The sequence below is a fragment of the Phyllosticta citriasiana genome (assembly GCF_038021145.1).
Source record: "Phyllosticta citriasiana strain CBS 120426 chromosome Unknown IWZ02scaffold_5, whole genome shotgun sequence".
Classification (NCBI taxonomy): Eukaryota; Fungi; Ascomycota; class Dothideomycetes; order Botryosphaeriales; family Phyllostictaceae; genus Phyllosticta; species Phyllosticta citriasiana.
The window spans coordinates 1,776,768-1,792,706 of record NW_027117282.1 but is presented as its reverse complement, the minus strand read 5'-3'; the positions used below and the strand labels follow the sequence as shown (position 1 = coordinate 1,792,706).

At 54.6% G+C, this 15,939-nt stretch overlaps 5 protein-coding genes and 1 non-coding gene across 6 annotated transcripts; 4 read left to right on the top strand and 2 right to left on the bottom strand.

Moving 5' to 3' along the window:
• The first annotated feature begins 955 nt into the window (after nucleotides 1–955).
• IWZ02DRAFT_t46 lies at nucleotides 956–1,061 on the top strand. The gene has a single exon. It is a non-coding gene; the product is annotated as a tRNA-Asn (tRNA).
• Nucleotides 1,062–1,708: 647 nt separating this feature from the next.
• Nucleotides 1,709–4,044, bottom strand: IWZ02DRAFT_238341 (major facilitator superfamily domain-containing protein). Its single transcript, XM_066763041.1, has 4 exons — nucleotides 3,566–4,044; nucleotides 3,412–3,512; nucleotides 2,342–3,351; nucleotides 1,709–2,291 (listed from the first exon to the last, which is right to left on the bottom strand). Exons 1-4 carry the CDS (start codon nucleotides 3,863–3,865, stop codon nucleotides 1,948–1,950), a joined length of 1,755 nt encoding a protein of 584 aa, XP_066624038.1. The 5' UTR covers nucleotides 3,866–4,044; the 3' UTR covers nucleotides 1,709–1,947.
• An 883-nt stretch (nucleotides 4,045–4,927) lies between these two features.
• Nucleotides 4,928–7,350, bottom strand: IWZ02DRAFT_489837 (WD40-repeat-containing domain protein; the record flags this gene model as incomplete). Its single annotated transcript, XM_066769608.1, has 3 exons — nucleotides 4,928–5,439; nucleotides 5,491–6,091; nucleotides 6,283–7,350. 3 exons carry the CDS (start codon nucleotides 7,348–7,350, stop codon nucleotides 4,928–4,930), a joined length of 2,181 nt encoding a protein of 726 aa, XP_066624037.1.
• Nucleotides 7,351–7,686: 336 nt separating this feature from the next.
• IWZ02DRAFT_375710 (pantetheine-phosphate adenylyltransferase family protein-like protein) lies at nucleotides 7,687–8,883 on the top strand (the record flags this gene model as incomplete). Its single annotated transcript, XM_066764840.1, has 1 exon — nucleotides 7,687–8,883. One exon carries the CDS (start codon nucleotides 7,687–7,689, stop codon nucleotides 8,881–8,883), a length of 1,197 nt encoding a protein of 398 aa, XP_066624036.1.
• A 653-nt stretch (nucleotides 8,884–9,536) lies between these two features.
• IWZ02DRAFT_469124 (uncharacterized protein) lies at nucleotides 9,537–11,163 on the top strand (the record flags this gene model as incomplete). Its single annotated transcript, XM_066768689.1, has 2 exons — nucleotides 9,537–9,903; nucleotides 9,959–11,163. 2 exons carry the CDS (start codon nucleotides 9,537–9,539, stop codon nucleotides 11,161–11,163), a joined length of 1,572 nt encoding a protein of 523 aa, XP_066624035.1.
• A 1,235-nt stretch (nucleotides 11,164–12,398) lies between these two features.
• IWZ02DRAFT_474824 (uncharacterized protein) lies at nucleotides 12,399–14,337 on the top strand (the record flags this gene model as incomplete). The annotated part of the gene is made up of 3 exons (XM_066769002.1): nucleotides 12,399–13,679; nucleotides 13,829–13,878; nucleotides 13,904–14,337. The coding sequence occupies 3 exons, from the start codon at nucleotides 12,399–12,401 to the stop codon at nucleotides 14,040–14,042; spliced, it is 1,470 nt and encodes a 489-aa protein (XP_066624034.1). The 3' UTR covers nucleotides 14,043–14,337.
• Between the last annotated feature and the right edge of the window lie 1,602 nt (nucleotides 14,338–15,939).

The following is a 15,939-nucleotide window of genomic DNA, read 5'->3' as shown; positions in this document are numbered from 1 at the left end:
TATTAGATAATTTATTATAGAAGAGGTCCGTACCTTTAATCCTAGCCTTTCTATTATTAGAACTCTATACTAGCTTACTTTAGCCGAAAGGAGGGCTACCTAAAAAGTAGGGTTAGTTATTATAGCCTTCCGTATAGTAAAAGAGGTAGAGATAGCTATCTTAAAGCTATTCTATCTTATAGGAGTAAGTATAAGGGTTATAAAACTCCTTAGGATTACTCTAGATATATAGTATATAAAGTGTTAAGAATTTAGCTATAGCTCCTCTAGGTATCGTAATAGGACTAAATGCTTACTATATACTAGCCCCTATACTATAGAAAAGTACGACTATAACTACTATATAAAGAGAGGTATAAAATATGCCTATATAGTATTAAAGTATAGTAACTATAACGGTACTTATTACTTCTAGGACCTAAACTATCCCTATTATCTAATAAAGCCATCCCCCTAGTATAAATATTAGGTTACCCTAAAATTATGCTATTAGGGATAGTACTAGAACGCTATAGTAGAGCGTATATATAATCTACCTTACCTACTACCCTATACTATATTTACTTTTCTATATACGCCTTCTTCCTGCCCCCCTTCCTTTTATTACTCTTACTTTATACTACCTATCTACTTAGATAATAGTAGGAAGGCTAGTTCTTAGCCCCCTCTTACCTAAAAAGAGCCTAGATAAACTATCTATCTATAATAACCCTATACTAATACTATACTAAGAATTATACTTTATTATATAAGACTCTTTAGCCGGGTATTCCTACTTACCTTATAAATATATATAGTATCTCCTATAGATAGCTCCGTCTTAGATAGCCTATAGCTCTAGTAAGACGTAAAATAATTAATTAAATTAATTAATTAATTAATTATTAACATATTTTAAATAATCCACGCCGCTCCCTAATAAACAGCAATTGCAGCTAGTTGCACTCTAACTAGCTCTTCCGTGGCGCAATTGGCTAGCGCGTCTGACTGTTAATTTAACAGCTCCTAAGAACTAGTTGATAGCAATCAGGAGGTTGACAGTTCAAGCCTGTCCGGGAGAGATCATTTTTTGCCTTTTGCCCGTTCATTCTTCTCCCGAAAGAGAGGGCAAGTGAAAGCATGGTGGGGTGGGGTGAGGTGGGGGCGCCTTGAGGCGTGGTGATGTTTTGGTGGACCGGGCGTCGTGTTTGTCAGCGGGTGGTCGGGCCGGTTGGTTTGGCGATGGATGATGTCGTGGTTGTTTTTGGGTCGGTCGTTGTTGTGGTCGGGGGTCGGTCGGTCGGTCCGGCTGCTGGGTTCTTGTGGCCGGTGGAGAGTGCATGTAGACAGTAGATAGCAGGGGTAGGTTGGGCAGTCGGGTGTGCAGGGGTCAGGGGCCCAGGGATTGGGATGAAGTGTTTTGCTGTTTTTGCGTCTTGCGGATGAGACGTAGACGACTGTCTACAGGTAGAGAAGAAATAAGTTAGCATGCATTGTCTGAGAGAGCGGGAGGATGACTGGAGTGAAGAACGGACAGGTTACTGTCTTCAAACCTTAAAAGGCAGGCAGGGTAAGCCAAGGCAAGCAGCCGGAAAGGGAATTTTGAGATGCTCGTTTGGGTTGTCATTTATAGATATGTTCATCGTATCATTGTCGTTCGACCTATACGTAACTCTATCATGGCTGTATTTCAACTATTTCATGTCCAAACACCCTTTTTCATGTCATCGTAATCCACCCCCACAGTGGGGGAAGAAAGAAATGGCACCTCCCGGTTCCCAGAATAGGTTACCAAGTGCAGTCGCGAGAGTACATAACTGCGCCCTAGGCGTGGTTGTAATAGCGGACGACTGCTCCCTAGAGGATGTCCCATTTCTTTCTGCAGCCACTGTGCCCCTTTTGCACCGTAAACCGCCGACCTCTTCAACCGCTGGCCAACGCACCAGTAACCCGCCCACCCAGATTTACCTATCTACTCAACCTCTTCTCACGAATGAACCACGCAGCAACAGCAGCACCCGCTACGAGCGCGACTTCGAGGCCGAACGCAGCCTGGGTGCCCTTGGCATAGCAGTCGCGGACAAGGGCCTGCAAATGGGGGCCGAGGGTGTCGATGAACGAGATGCTCTGGCGGACGCGCTCGGCGATGCGGGCGGCGTCGTCGCCGGTGCCCAGGGCCGCTGCCAGGTGCGACCGCAGCGAGTCGTTGACCAGCGTTGCCGCGATGCTGACGCCAAAGACGGAGCCCATGCTGCGGAAGAGGTACGAGCACGCCGTCGCGACGGCTTGGTCAGAGTGCGAAGCGTTGGCGACTGGGAGTGCGGTTAGTGACTGGTCTTTGGGGAGAGGGACGAGCTCTTACTTAGTGCAATCAGTGAAGTTGTGACGCCTATGCCGTTGCCAAAGCCGCAAATGCATAGACCGGCCATCATTCCCGCGATCGAGCTCATGGCGACGCCAGAAAACAGAAGCAGCACGATGGCTCCAAGTGTGAGAGTCGAATAAGCGATGATCGTGATGTAGTAAAACTTGCCAGTGCGCTGCATGTAGAATCCCCCGAAAAGGCTGCCAGAGACGCCACAGATGATGGCCGGGATGAGGCGAACGCCTGCTTGCGTCGCTGAGTCACCGTTGACGACCTGAAAGTACAGCGGGACGTAGAACAAGGCGGCCATGTAGCCGCCAAAGGCGCAAAAATTGCAAATGTAGCTGGCAAAGAGGCTTCGCTCAAAAATGATGTGTCCTGGAGCAAACGGCTCAGCTGCAATCTTGATCTCGACAAGAATGAAGATGCAAAACAAAGGAACTGAGCACGCAAGGGGGATGATTGCCAGCTTGTTTGTCCACGAGACATTGGAACCGCGGTCGAGGCCAAACAGTAGCAGGAAGACGGCCGAGATGAGGATGAGGGCTCCAAGGAAGTCGATGCGGCTGAGTTTGGATTTCCAGTGCGATTCGGCGCGTTTAGGAAGCTTGAGGACCAGTGACACAGCAATTATGGCCACAATGCAGAGAGGTGGTTGAAAAAGAAAGACCCAGCGCCATCCAATGCTGTCGGCGAGGATGCCACCCAGAGGTGCACCAGTGGAGGCTCCCGTCGCAAACACGATATTTATAATGCCTTGCCAGGCACCGCGCTCGCGCAGAGTAACAATGTCGGACATCATAATTGACACGACAGTCGTCATGCCGCCACCGCCTATTCCGGCAAAGGCACGGGCAACGACCAACTCGTTCAAGGAGCGGGCAAGGCCACACCAGAGACAGCCAATGCCAAAGACTGTGTACGCAAAGAGAAGACATGACTTGCGGCCAAAAATGTCGGACAATTTACCATAGAGAGGCTGGAAGGAGGTCAGAGTAAGGAAATATCTAAACCGCCGCGTGTTAGAAGCATCCCAATCTCAGATCTCAGCTCTGTCCAGGACTTACGCCGTAGCTATCCATGAAGTATTATTCAAAGCGCCCAGATCTGATCCGATGCGTCCATAACTCGACACGATGATTGTCTGGTCCGCTGCCGAGAGAAAGATCTACCCGCTCATTAGCTCTACCCACGTTTTCCCCGGTGAAATTTCACACCCACCCCAACAGCCACTGCGGGCAAAATGTACTTCAGCCTCTTCTTTACTTCAGGCAAGCCCTCGTAATGTTTGGAAGTTCCCCCATGGCTCTCGTTGCTAATTTGCCGTTCCAGGTCCGCCTCTTGCTCGTCGCGCAGTCTTGTCTCCCCTTCACCTTCCCGACTCTCAATCGTGCCAGCCCGCGAGTCGATCGGCCGCGGCGGCACGTATCTCAGCCCATCCGAGTTGTAAAGCAATGGAGAGTCCTCGGTTGGCTCGACAAAGTCGTTGTCGTTATAGGTGGGGTGCGACCCGGCGGGCATGATGATGCGGCAAGATGGAGGAGCAGCTATATCGAAGACGGAACCGTCGTTGCCAACAATACGTTACGGTATCAACGAGTACATGGATTTACACGTCTTCCTTGGACCGATAATGACACAGGGTCTTCTGGGGATGCTGGCTGAGGGCGCGATAGCGGACGGAGCGGTTCGTTTGCGTCTTTATTTTGGAGATGGGCAGGCGGCGCACTGGGCGGTGTCCACAGGGCGACAAGGATGGCATCGGAGTAGACCACCTAGCCAGCCCGCTTCTCACGACGACCGCGGCTCTTGATTAGTGGATTGGCCAGCGCGATTCGGGATCAACAAGAAGTGAGCCGTTGGTCTCTCTCGGCAGAGGAGTGGTTGCTTGCTTACCCCCACCGTTGGTTTGTCTGCCAGCCGCACATCATCCATGGGCGAGACAAGTTTCAGAAGCTGGGCAAGAACCAACTGTCCGCCCAATAAGTCGCGATTTGAATCCAATGTTTCTCGGTCGACAGTCGTCTCCGTCATAGCACGGAAGCTGAGTCGGATTGCGTGCTACCTCGGATATACCTGCGCGTCGGTCGCTTATCGCCTGTTCCCTTACCGCCAAGCTAATCGGGAAGGGGTCCACTTTGGGGAGAAAGATCAATGATAGCGCCAATCACGGCCTGCGACGTTCGATAACACAGCAAAGGAAACTCCTCCTCTGCTCATGGTTCAGTGACTCTCTTCTTTTCCATGCTCTCATACTCATTTGCTTGTACATTAGGCAGCGTCATGGCAAATTCGAGACAGGAACCTAACACGTAGGCGGGAAATAGGCATCTAAGCGTTGATCCAATCGCTTGTGAGGAAGAGAAGAAATGGAGAAGAAAGAATAGGCACGCACCCCTGAGAACCGTTCCAGGCTTGCCGTATACCTCAGTACGCCGTCGAAATGCGCAGCATCCATCATAAATACAAAAAAGCCTCAGCCCAGCGTGGCTCTCATCCCAACACCACGCGGTTCTCGTGCCTTGGTTTTACCCCAGCCGGCTGGCTCTGAATAAATGAAAAATGGCCGTCTGCATCAACGCCTCACAGCTTGACGCCCCAGACGCCTCTTCCGCCACTTACCCCCAGCCACTCGCCTCCTTGTTGCGTCAATCCGCTCTGCGGTGCCCAGCTCAAATTGCCGACTTCGTAGTCACAGCGCCAGCTGGCCGCCGGCCCCTTGAGGTTGATGCCGCTTGGGTATTGGGAGCTGGGCGTCGTGCTACCGTTTTGCCCACTGTCGATAATGCTGACTGCAGCGCCGTTTTGTGAATGCAAGAGATCCCACACAAGAACGAGGTTATCGTCTCCACCTGAAGCCAGCATTCCCCGCCGCGTAGGCGACCACTCGATGCTGTTGACGGGTGCGTGGTGGCCGCGGAGCTCAAGGAGAGCCTGGCCCGGTTGCCGTACATCTAGGATTCTAATGATTTTACTGTCGGCCGCAAAGGTGGCCAGAAGGTGCGCATCGTGGGGCGAAGCTGCTAATCTCAAGAGCGGAGGTGCATACGACATCATTTGTTGCGATTTCGTCGGGGATAGTCGTCCAGGAGAAGCTATCAGCCTTGTCAGAACGATTCCGCTATTGCAGAGCCTTGTCAACGTACCTCTCTCTTCCTTCTTCTCTGTCGGCTCATAGATGATCGTCGAGTGTTCCAGGCTTCGGAGGTCAAACATCCTGACGCTGCCGTCTGCTCCACAGCTGACAAACACGTCAACGCTGCCAGCACAGAACCGCACGTCGTAGACCTCCTTGTCGTGGGCGATCAATTGCGTCTTGGCTGTCAGCGTTGGTATATCCCATATCGTGCAAGTCGTGTCGATGCTCGACGTGATGATGAGCTTTGGGGACAGCGTATTCCAGTCGAGGGAGGTGAGAGGAGCAGTGTGCTCTGGCGACTTTGAGTTTGACAGTAATGCAAGAGGCGTCAACTTTTGGGGAGGAGGATCTCGGCCGGACGTCGAGCGCGTTATCGTGTTGCTGACATTGGCCGTCGTTGATTGTGGCAGCGACCACAGTCGCAAATGATCGCCCGAGGTGGCCAGCAGGTCGGTGGATTGCTTGGACGAGGATGGAGGTTCCCAAAGTATGCGGGTGACTGGGTAGGAGCATGTCGCCTCAGCCACACGCGTATACTCGAGTCCAAAGGCTGGGGCGCCCGGAGAAGTGACTTCTTGAGGTGTAATGTGGGTGTCAAGGATTTGTATCTAGGTCGCACAGTCAGCGCTTCCGCATGTAATGGTCTGCGGGTCGAGCTACGTCTGCGCAAGCCAAGCAAGGTCAGGAAGCAAGTCTCGGGCGAGGCGTATCCACCCTCACCCGCGAAGCCCGCTCCTCAAAGCCTCGTCCGGCGGCATTGCCTCGACAGCGTCCTAGCCCCGAGCGCCATTGTACTCACGAAGTTGTGTGGATCCTCCAGATAGCTACCAATGGCTATCTTGCCAGCGCTGTTGGCGCCGTGTACGGGCCATTTGCACCAGTCGAAGGCGTACATGGCCCATGGCGCCAGGTAGTTGCTGTTGCCGGGCGGGCGGCTGTCCAGGTCAGAGAAGAGAGAGGTACCGACGGCAGCGTCGTCGCCAACGTTTGAGTTTGCTCTGGGCCGTATGTCTGTCAGGGCGAGTGGAGAGTTTGATGCAGCGCCGGCCTGGGGCGTCTGTGGCTGGTAATGTCTCGATGGTTGGCTTGGCGTCTGGGTGTACTTGGGGGCTTCGGGCGTCTGGGCGGTCGAGGAGAAGGGAATGTATTTTTGGTCCAGGACGGTAGGACTCGATCGCGAGTAGCTATGTTGTGCGGAGGAGGAGGACGAGTGCGAGGTATTCATGGTACTGGAGCGCGTGGGTAGGGTGTACTGCTGGGCGTTTGTGTTGATCTGGGGCACGGTGGTTGGCGCGGTATAGGATGAGGAAGGGCCAGGGCGTGGCTGCGCGCCTGCCTGCAACGGCGCCGGCACTGGCACTGGTACAGGCACCTGTTGGGTCGCGTTTGTGGGCGACTGGAAGTCGGCCATGGCGCTCCCCGGATTGGTGTACTGGTCGGGTGAGTTGTACAGCTGCTGCTGGGTCGACGAAGAGGCCGCCGTGTGTGGAGCAACCGTGTTCGGGATGTGCAGCTCTTCGGGCGCCGGCCTGACCATGTGGGTAGTGGACGAAGCTGGAGTCTGCCTGGAGCGTGACGGCGCGTCGTAGGGCGAGCCTGCTCCTCGCGCACCAGCAGAGATGGTCCCGCTGATGAGGTGATGGTTTGGAAGGCCCGATGAAGACGACGGTGGGGCAGTATGAAAGCCAGGGTCGTTGCCGCTGCCGGGCAGCAGAGCGTCGGTGCCAGCCGTCGTGATGCCAGATGCGGCGGCGCGAAGGTTGCCATGCGGAGACCCTATGGCGCCCAGAGCCTGCGACGCTTGAAAGATTCCCGTCGCCGCGCCCTGGGATGAGCTGGCGCTGTGGTGGTGCGAGTGGAACGGCATGGGGGCCGTGGGGAAGTGGATGGCCGCGCTGCGCTGCGGTGCGGTTCAGGGTCGAGCAAAGGTAGGGACAACGACGTAGCTTCAGACTGCCTGCGGTACGTACATGTATCTGATGGCCAGCGAAGAGGGTACTGCACTCGGCGTGTAGGGATTGTGGGATTGAGGCCACGCGCTGACTGTACAAGTACGCCGGCGCAACGACCTACGAAGCAGCACTGCAGTCAGGGAAGCGCGGGGCCACCGCCCGTCTGCCCTGCCAACGTGGGTTCCTCGTTGTTCATGCCCAACCGCCAGTCTTTCAGCTTCATCTTTTTCTCTCTCTCTCTCTCTCTCGACATGACCTCCTCCCACACGCTGCTTTTGTTACCGCCGCCGCCCCATCCGCCCTCGTTTGCAGCTCTCAGGGCCGCCTATCACGCACCTCTGTTCGCAGCCGTGAGAGACGTCAAATCCAGGACCAGCGTCCCAGCCCTGCTCGAGGTTGCCTTGCCGTGTCCTCACCTCTATGGCAACGAGAACCGGCCGCGGAGCGCCTTGTATGCCGAGACACAGCGGCTGGTGTCGGGACTTTACAAGCTGATGTGTGTGTTGGCGGCGCAAGAGGGCTTTGACTCGGGCGAAGCAGGCGGCTTGGACGCCCGCGTCCTGCTGCTTGCCTACCCGCGAGACGGACGGCTGACAAATGCCGTGACGGGCAGTCGAACCGAGGATGACCTCCAAGGGCCTGTTATCAATGTCGGCACGCTCGCGCGCAGCGGCAGATGCTGGCAGACGGTGTACGCGGTGCAGACCGAGGCGGGAGAGGAGCTGTTGAAGAACTTCCAGGCGGCCGGGACAAGCACGCACAACATCAAGAGGGTTCGCGGAGGCATCACGCAGCTCCAGGGCCAAGAAAGCCCGGAGCCGAGCTCAGATGATGTGCGCAGGCACGTCGCTGTCGCGGTCGGTGGAACCTTTGATCATCTGCACATTGGTCACAAGCTGCTACTCACCATGACAGCCTTTGCCGTTGAAAGCGCAGTCAATGTGGAAGAGGACGTGCAGCGAAGCATCACAGTCGGCATAACGGGAGACGAGCTGCTCAAGAACAAAAAGTATGCCGAGTACCTGGAGAGCTGGGACAGGCGGCAGCGGGCCGCCTACGACTTTCTCAGCACAATCTTGGAGTTTGGCCCTGCCGGCAGCAACCTGAAAAAGATAGACGAAGTGCACAATCCCGGACCCAACGGCCATGCAGTCAACATCACGCTGCCAGCCAACCTGACGGTCAAGTGCGTCGAGATATGGGATGCATTCGGACCCACGATCACGGATGAGAGTATCACGGCCTTGGTGCTTTCGGGAGAGACGCGGTCTGGCGGCAAAGCCGTGAATGACAAGCGGCAGGAGAAGGGGTGGCCAGCGCTGGAGGTGCTCGAGGTTGACGTCTTGGACGCCGACGAGACGGAGGTCGACAGTGAGCAGCAGAGATTCGCAAGCAAGCTGAGCAGCACGGAGCTGCGACGGCAGCAGGGCGAGAGGGCCAAGGTGTGACAGGCTCAAGGCAAGATGCAGAGAATCAGTGTGACATGACAGCTCGCGCGAACGTGATGATGCTGTGTATACTGACTGACTCGAAGCAAACGAAAGGGCCGCGCCGGCGGGCGTCGATCTCCCTTGGTGGTCGATTGACTCCGGTCGGCGTCGGACGGGATACGGGAGGGCCCTCACCGCTGCACTGCAGCGCTGTGCTGGCAACGCATCTCCCAGCTTCCCCGGCTCCCTCTGGTGTGCTCTATGCGGAAGACTGCATCCAAAATCAATCACCTGACGTGCTGCTAGTCCTCAATTGGTTCCGTCTTCGCATTCCCTCTCCACATACTCGCGACCTGCTCGACCTCCACCCACGATAGCGCTCGGCTGACACGTCTGCACCTCTTTATTTTTTCTACCTCTCTCCGTCCTCTGCTGCCTGCGCCGTCCCGTCAAAGCTCTTCTGTTATTATGCGCCGCCTCCGTCTCGACTCCATCCCCAACGTCGCCCGCGCTCAACCTCTTGCTCCTCCACCGCTGCCCGTGTCATCGCTACCCCGTCCTCGATCGTGACTTGGCTCCCCTCCCCCCCGATCGACTTTGATCGCTGTGGCACCCTGTCGCTTGACTCGTCGATGAATGTACTCGATTGTATCACTAATCCCGGCACCACCATGACCACCGGGAACCACGACTGTACCAGCGGCCTCTTGAGACTCTCCAACGAGCTTTTGCGCGACATCTTCGACCACATCGAGTCCGATCCGGACAAGCTGGTAACCCTGGACCGCCGCAACTATCTTTCCCAGGAGAGCTTCAAGCCGCCACCGCTGCCAGCACCCAATCAGGCTCAAGATATTGGCAACCTCCGTCTGACCTGCAAACGATTCTCAGAGCTTGGCGCAATCCATCAATTTTCCCGTGTTACCACGCGCTTCTCCAAAAAGGGCTTCTTGCGCTTGCAAAACATAGGCAGCTCTCCGCACCTGGCTAAAAATGTCAAAAAGTTCAGCTACATGGTTCCGTACTTTTACGTTGAGGGTCCGACTGCACTGCATCTGCGCCGCGGGGCCACAATGGCTGACTTGTGGAATAGGACGGGAACGAGTGCAGCAGATTCTGCCGGCCCTCCAGGCGAGCCTGGGAACCGTGGACGTGCGGCAAATCGTGAAAAAGATCAACGAGCAAAAAGAAATTGTTGCCTCGAGAGAAGACGAGAGGGTCTTGACTAATGCTCTGGCTGCCTTCACGTCACTTCAACACACCCAACTCTTGCGGGTGTTGGACTCTGAGACGGCCGCTCTTCAGGCGTACATACGCCAACATGAAGATGTTAATCAGCTGGTTGAGCTGAACTGGACTCCAGCATGCTCGCATAGCGCCAAGACGCTTGGAGCAGCACTACTTGCAGCACGCTCTCCATGCACGCGTTTCTCATCGCCCATGTTGAGCCCGCAGAGCGCCATGATCCTCGCGACACATCCCCCAAAGACCACCCGAGCACTGGCAGAACGCCTGACCTGCCTTGAGCTGCATTTTGACGATGGTCAGGACCTGGACATCAAAATGCGGGAGCTTTCATCGCTCTTCAAAGTCATCTTCACTTCTGCCAAGAACATGCAGGCTGTTCACATTGGGTTCCCTTCCCATCGGCCGCTTTCCTTGAGACTGGAAGAATTATTCCACAACGTTCGTTTTGACAAGCTACTCGCGTTTGGCATCCAAGCATGGAGGTTGGACGCGGATGAAATAATTGCTTTGGCAAGACGGCACCGGGATCGATTAAAAGGCTTGCGGCTGCGCGATGTCTTGCTGAAAGATGGTAGCATGTGGAAAGATGTCCTGGCTTTCCTGCGCGAAGAAATGTTCCGTCTGGATTGGGTCAGCTTGCGACGTATTGGATACGCAAAGCAATTTGATGAGCAATGGGCAGCCGCCGGCGCAGAAGTCCCTGACGATCCTCCAGGTGGAGCCAGCGAGAGCGACGATGAAAGTGACTGGGATCCGCACGCCAATGCAGACCAAGACGATGGCTCGCTCGACTCTTTGGGCGATGACAGCTCTATTGAGTCAGACAACGAGCATTCGGACGACGACAACGGGCCCGAAGAGGAGGGCATGGACTTTCCCATGATTTCGCCGGACACGCCGTCTAGCGTGCCATGGTGCAACTGCGGACGGAATGCATTTCCCGAAAGTCCGGAGGCCCTGAACGACAATGGCATGTTTGTGTCGAACCCGCAGCGCAAGATCTGGGAGAAGTGGGTCGTAAGAAGATGTCCAGAGCATAGCGATAGATGAAGCACCCGACCGACCAAGGAAACAACGCTCGCTTTCCAGTCACAAGACTCGGGCGGCCGTCTTATTCATTCGATTCCATGGATCTTCAACCACTTTAGGACACCTCTATTCTTCTCTTGTCTTTCCCTCTGGAGTTTTCGGAGTACTCACTGGTCGGGTTGCATGCACACAAGGACGCATTACATATGAGCAAGTCTGTACGGCGTTCAAAATCCAACATGCAGCAAACTTGTCACTAAGCATACAACGCCCATGGAATGATGCATAATATCTACTCATGCTAAGCATTCTTAGCTACTTCAAGTATTTTCATCTGCGGGACAATGGATGGGTAATGGAGAGAAACAGACTGGATATCAGATGGGCCGCCTCGTGGGAGAGGGAAAACTTATGGGCGCCGTGTTGGATCATCTACTTTTGTCTTGTATCTCTTGTCCATTTGCTGATCGACCCTTGTTTCCATTGACTGAATCCCTCTTCAGCTCGCCCAAAGTAGACGGAAATCTACAAGCTTCCGCTGGCAGGAGTAGCAGGTGAAGCAAAGTGCATGAGGCAAAGGTTGGGCATGATTGATTTGTACGAGCTTCACACCACATAAAGCAGGAACATGTCACAAGTAGAATGGTGCCAGGTCCAGTATCTTTCTGACCAAGATCTTTTTCGGAGGATCAAAAACGCTGTTGCCAGAAACATTCAACACGTCTCGAGTGTTTAGGTCGAAACAAAAACAAAGCAAAGAAACCCACAGGGAGATTGTGCACCTCTTACCACCCAAAAATTGCTCATTGCGCCCCAGAGTGCTCGTGATTATTTGGAAAATGGGTGACATGGCAGCGACGAGAATAATGCGGAGGGAGGTTGCTGCTGGAGCTCGCGTGAGTCCTTTCCCTGCTCACATGTTCCCTGCACGTCATCTGTAACCCGGCGTCATGACGCCATCGTGGAAGCGTGAGCCAGCACTTCCACACCCACCCGGACATCCTCACCCAGCCTCCCCACCCGCTCGTGCTAAGACACGCAGCCATCTCGTGCCCCTTTGCAGCCGCTCAAGTCAAGAATCTGACAGGCAAGCATGCCCGTGTCCTCTTGAACCTCATCGCCAGCCTACCAGACCGCCCTTTGCAGCGACCAGACAATTTGTTTAACATTCGATGTCCAGCTTCAGGTCGTGGTCTGCGCGCCTCGACAACAAGTCCTCGCCACCCTCTCCCGCCTCCTTCTTCCAACTTTCGAACATGTCATCTCCTCGAGACGTGGACCGCGACCATGAGCTCCCGCACTGGAGCAACTTGCCCTCGGATACGACTACGAGCATAAACAATGCGACAAACATGAGCGTCAACTCACCCGCATCACCCCCACCGCCCCCGTTCTTTCCACCAGCGCCTATTCTCGCCAGCGTACACGCCTCGACCGCGCGCCTGAAGCAAACGCGACAACTTCCCGACGCGCATGTGCTGCTGCGGCGCCGCGAACAACAGCTCCACGATGAGCTGCAGGACCTCTTGTTTGCGCAAGAGGAGGCACTGGCAGAAGCTACAGGAGTTGGAACTGCTGGAAAATCGGAGACGGTAGACTTGAGCGGGAGCTTGACGCCGACAGTGCAAAGCTTGACCATGGCGAATGTGAATGGCAACGGGAATAGGGCACATTCCGAACGGCGGCAGTCACCGCGGGTCAAGATGGGCGTCAACGCTGCAAGAAAGGGAATTCGTCGGGCGATGCGCAAACTCGCGGCTGTCAAGGATCAAGAGAGCAAGCTTCTGGATGGCGACAAGGCGGGGAGCCATGCCGTTCTGGAGCAGCTCAAGGTGTGGGACGAGCGCAAGGAAAAGCTGAATAAGCAAATCCACGATATTGAGACAGGCGACCATCATTCAAGGACAGATCGGCTAAGAAACGAGGCGACATTACTTGAAGGTGAGATCTCTGAATTGGAAGAGAAGCTTCGCGTCATGAAGACACGCCACCGCGAGCTGCTGTCTGAGATATCCGAAATCGACAATTCAGTGCAATCAAAACTCTCATCATACAAAACATCTCTCTCCTTGCTCGAGTCCGACATCAACAACTTTCTGCGGCGGGCGCCTCCGCGTGATCGTGGTGGAGCTGGCGGACACGGAGATGCTCCATTCTACAAAATGCCGCCTAAACGTCGTACCCTCGAGCTGGCCAAAGATCACTACCACGACGAGCTGGAGGCGGTGCAAGAGCAGCAAGCAGAACTCACGCGCGAGCGCAATGCGCTGGAAGAAGGCGCCACCATCTGGAGCGACATTCTGCGCGCCATCACGGCATTGGAACGGCACATCGCGTCGGCGACTGCGCACCTGGCATCGTCGTCAGAAGACTCGACGGCCGAGGCCAAAAACCTCCTGCGCCACTTTGAAGACACGACGGCGCACCTGGAAGCGCAGATCGACGCGGCCGAGGAGCGCGGCTGGAAGTTGCTGGTCGCGTGCGTGGGCGCCGAACTGGCCGCCCTCCACCAGGGCCGTCGGTTCCTCGAGGACATGGTCGGCGAAGCCGAGGGCTTGTCGCCGACGGTGGAGCGCGAGAAGCTGCTGGGCGACGTCGACGTCGAGTTTGCGCCGAGCAGCGGCGCGGCAAGCCCGAGGCTTCGTGATGGGTCGAATACCGAAGGCGGCGCTGCAAATAATCGCAGTGGCGGCTTGTCGAGCAGTCAGCGCACCATGCTGCCCGTCAGGAGCTCCAGTGGCAGCAGTCTTGTTGGCAAAAGCGCTGCTGCTGCTGCTGCTGCTGCTGATGCTCCGCCGGGCGAAAAAACCAGAGTCAAGGAGTACCAGAGCACCGACGAAGACGAGCCCGATCCCGAGCTGTTGACTTCACATCAGGACACGGATGACGATTTGAGGTGACGTGGGGCGATGGGAAGTACAGCCTTGGTTTGATACCCTGCGAAGGAAGCGTGTCAGACAACAGATAGGGGTTGGTTTTCATCTTTCATGTCGATTTTTTTGGTAGCGACTCGTCTGGTCACGGCTTCGTTTTGGATGGATCGCATGGAGTTGGCAAAGATGGTGCGCTACACGGCTCTTTTTCCGATTACCCCTTCGTTTCACGTTGCCATTCCGTTCATCGAATAGCATCATTCGTTGTTCTAATCGACCACATCAACGTACTATTAGGCAAGTCAAAATGGCCCTTTTGCTTTGCATGCCGTGCCTATATGATGGGAAGTGTCTACGCACTCCCTGGCTCGAGTGCAGGTCTCAGAAGACAGCGCACCGAGTGCCAGGAATTACACACACTCTCTCAACCAGTCACTCATCACAACAACAACAACAACAACATATCCGGAAATGAATCCATGGACTCTATAATACCATCTGTGTGTGTTGTGATGTTCAGCGAGCGCTCCAAGCCGCAACCGCCTTCAACCCATTCCGTCTGTCCATTCTACCCCATTTTGATCCCTCACAGCCCAGCTTCGCCCTGATTCAGCAATCCAGCAATCCAGCAGTCCCAGCGTCAATCTGATGGACCTTGCAAGCCCGCCCTGCCTTGCCCTGCCTTGCCTCTCCTATCTAAGAATCCATCCATATCCATCCGACAGAAGAAAAGAAAAGAAAAAGGAGGAGGAAAAAAAACCCCCACGGGGTGGTAAAGGAAAACGTGACAATCTAGTTGCGAGCGGTGGTAAATGGTGGTGGTAGTTGTCGATGATCCACATAAGGCGACCGACAGACGGAGAAGAAGAAAAAGGAAAGAGGGAAAAAAGCGAGAGAGACAAGAATGAAAAAGTATGACAAAGGACAACGAACGCATCCACCATCAAACGCGTTTGCGCGCACTCGGTGTGATGGTCTGCGCCTGATCCTAGCTACTCAGACATAGACAGATGCGCAGCAATCGACAAACGACCGACCGAACGACCGAATGATTGTAGCGGCGGTGACGTGTACAGGCAAACGGGGGAAGCAAAGAACAGACATGAAAAAGCATGAGCCATAACCATTGCAGTCAACCAGGAAATAGCTATAGCTACAGTAAAAGCAAGATGGGGCTAATAGCAAGGAGGTAAAAGGTAAAAGGGAGAATAGAAGACGGCGAGGGTTAGGGAAAATAGAAAAGTGTGTTGGAGTTAGTGACTAGCCGCAACACCCAAGGTTTCCCTCCCATTGTCATTACTCCATTCCCAATCCATCACCCACCCTGCCTGCCCTGGCTGGCTTGCCTTTTGCCTTGCCTATTCCGCTCTGTGTCGAATACACCACCTGCCTGCCCCCTCCATGTCCCCTGTGCGTAGCTCATCATCATGAGGTAACCTGTTCGAATTCCCTCCTTGGAGCTGAATAAGAGATGCCGAGGAAGAAGGGAAAATTAAAGCGGCCACCGAAGAGGAGGGGCGACACCAGAGGCAGCAAGTGATTCTGCCCGCCGATCCGTTCCGTCGAAAGAGAGAAACTGTCATGATATACATGCTCGTAGCCGTAGCAAGGGGGGAAAAGGAAAAAGGCAAGAAAATGAAGAAGTGCCGGTGAAGTAGAAGCGTGCTGAGCATGATCCCTACCGTCGGTGTCCGGAAGGAATCATGTCGAGGGGTATTCGGGTGGCTGTGGCGGGAGAAAAGTAGTTGTCGGGACAAAACCAAGTCTGCGGCTGAATTGACCAGTCTCATCGTCCAAGAAAAAGTCTCGCGAGACGTTGCCCCGATTGAGAAGAAAGGAAACCGGCACGACTTCAGAACTTTTGAGCACCACCCAGGGAGTCAAGAGACGGACCGAACGCCTCATACGCCGAGTGGGAGTATCG

Excerpts from the sequence above, each read along its gene's own strand:
- IWZ02DRAFT_238341 (XM_066763041.1), bottom strand. The coding sequence starts at position 3,865 with ATGCCCGCCGGGTCGCACCCCACCTATAACGACAACGACTTTGTCGAG. Across the intron at positions 3,513-3,565 it reads TGCCCGCAGTGGCTGTTGGG|ATCTTTCTCTCGGCAGCGGA; the intron begins GTGGGTGTGAAA and ends ATGAGCGGGTAG. Across the intron at positions 2,292-2,341 it reads AACTTCACTGATTGCACTAA|TCGCCAACGCTTCGCACTCT; the intron begins GTAAGAGCTCGT and ends CCGCACTCCCAG.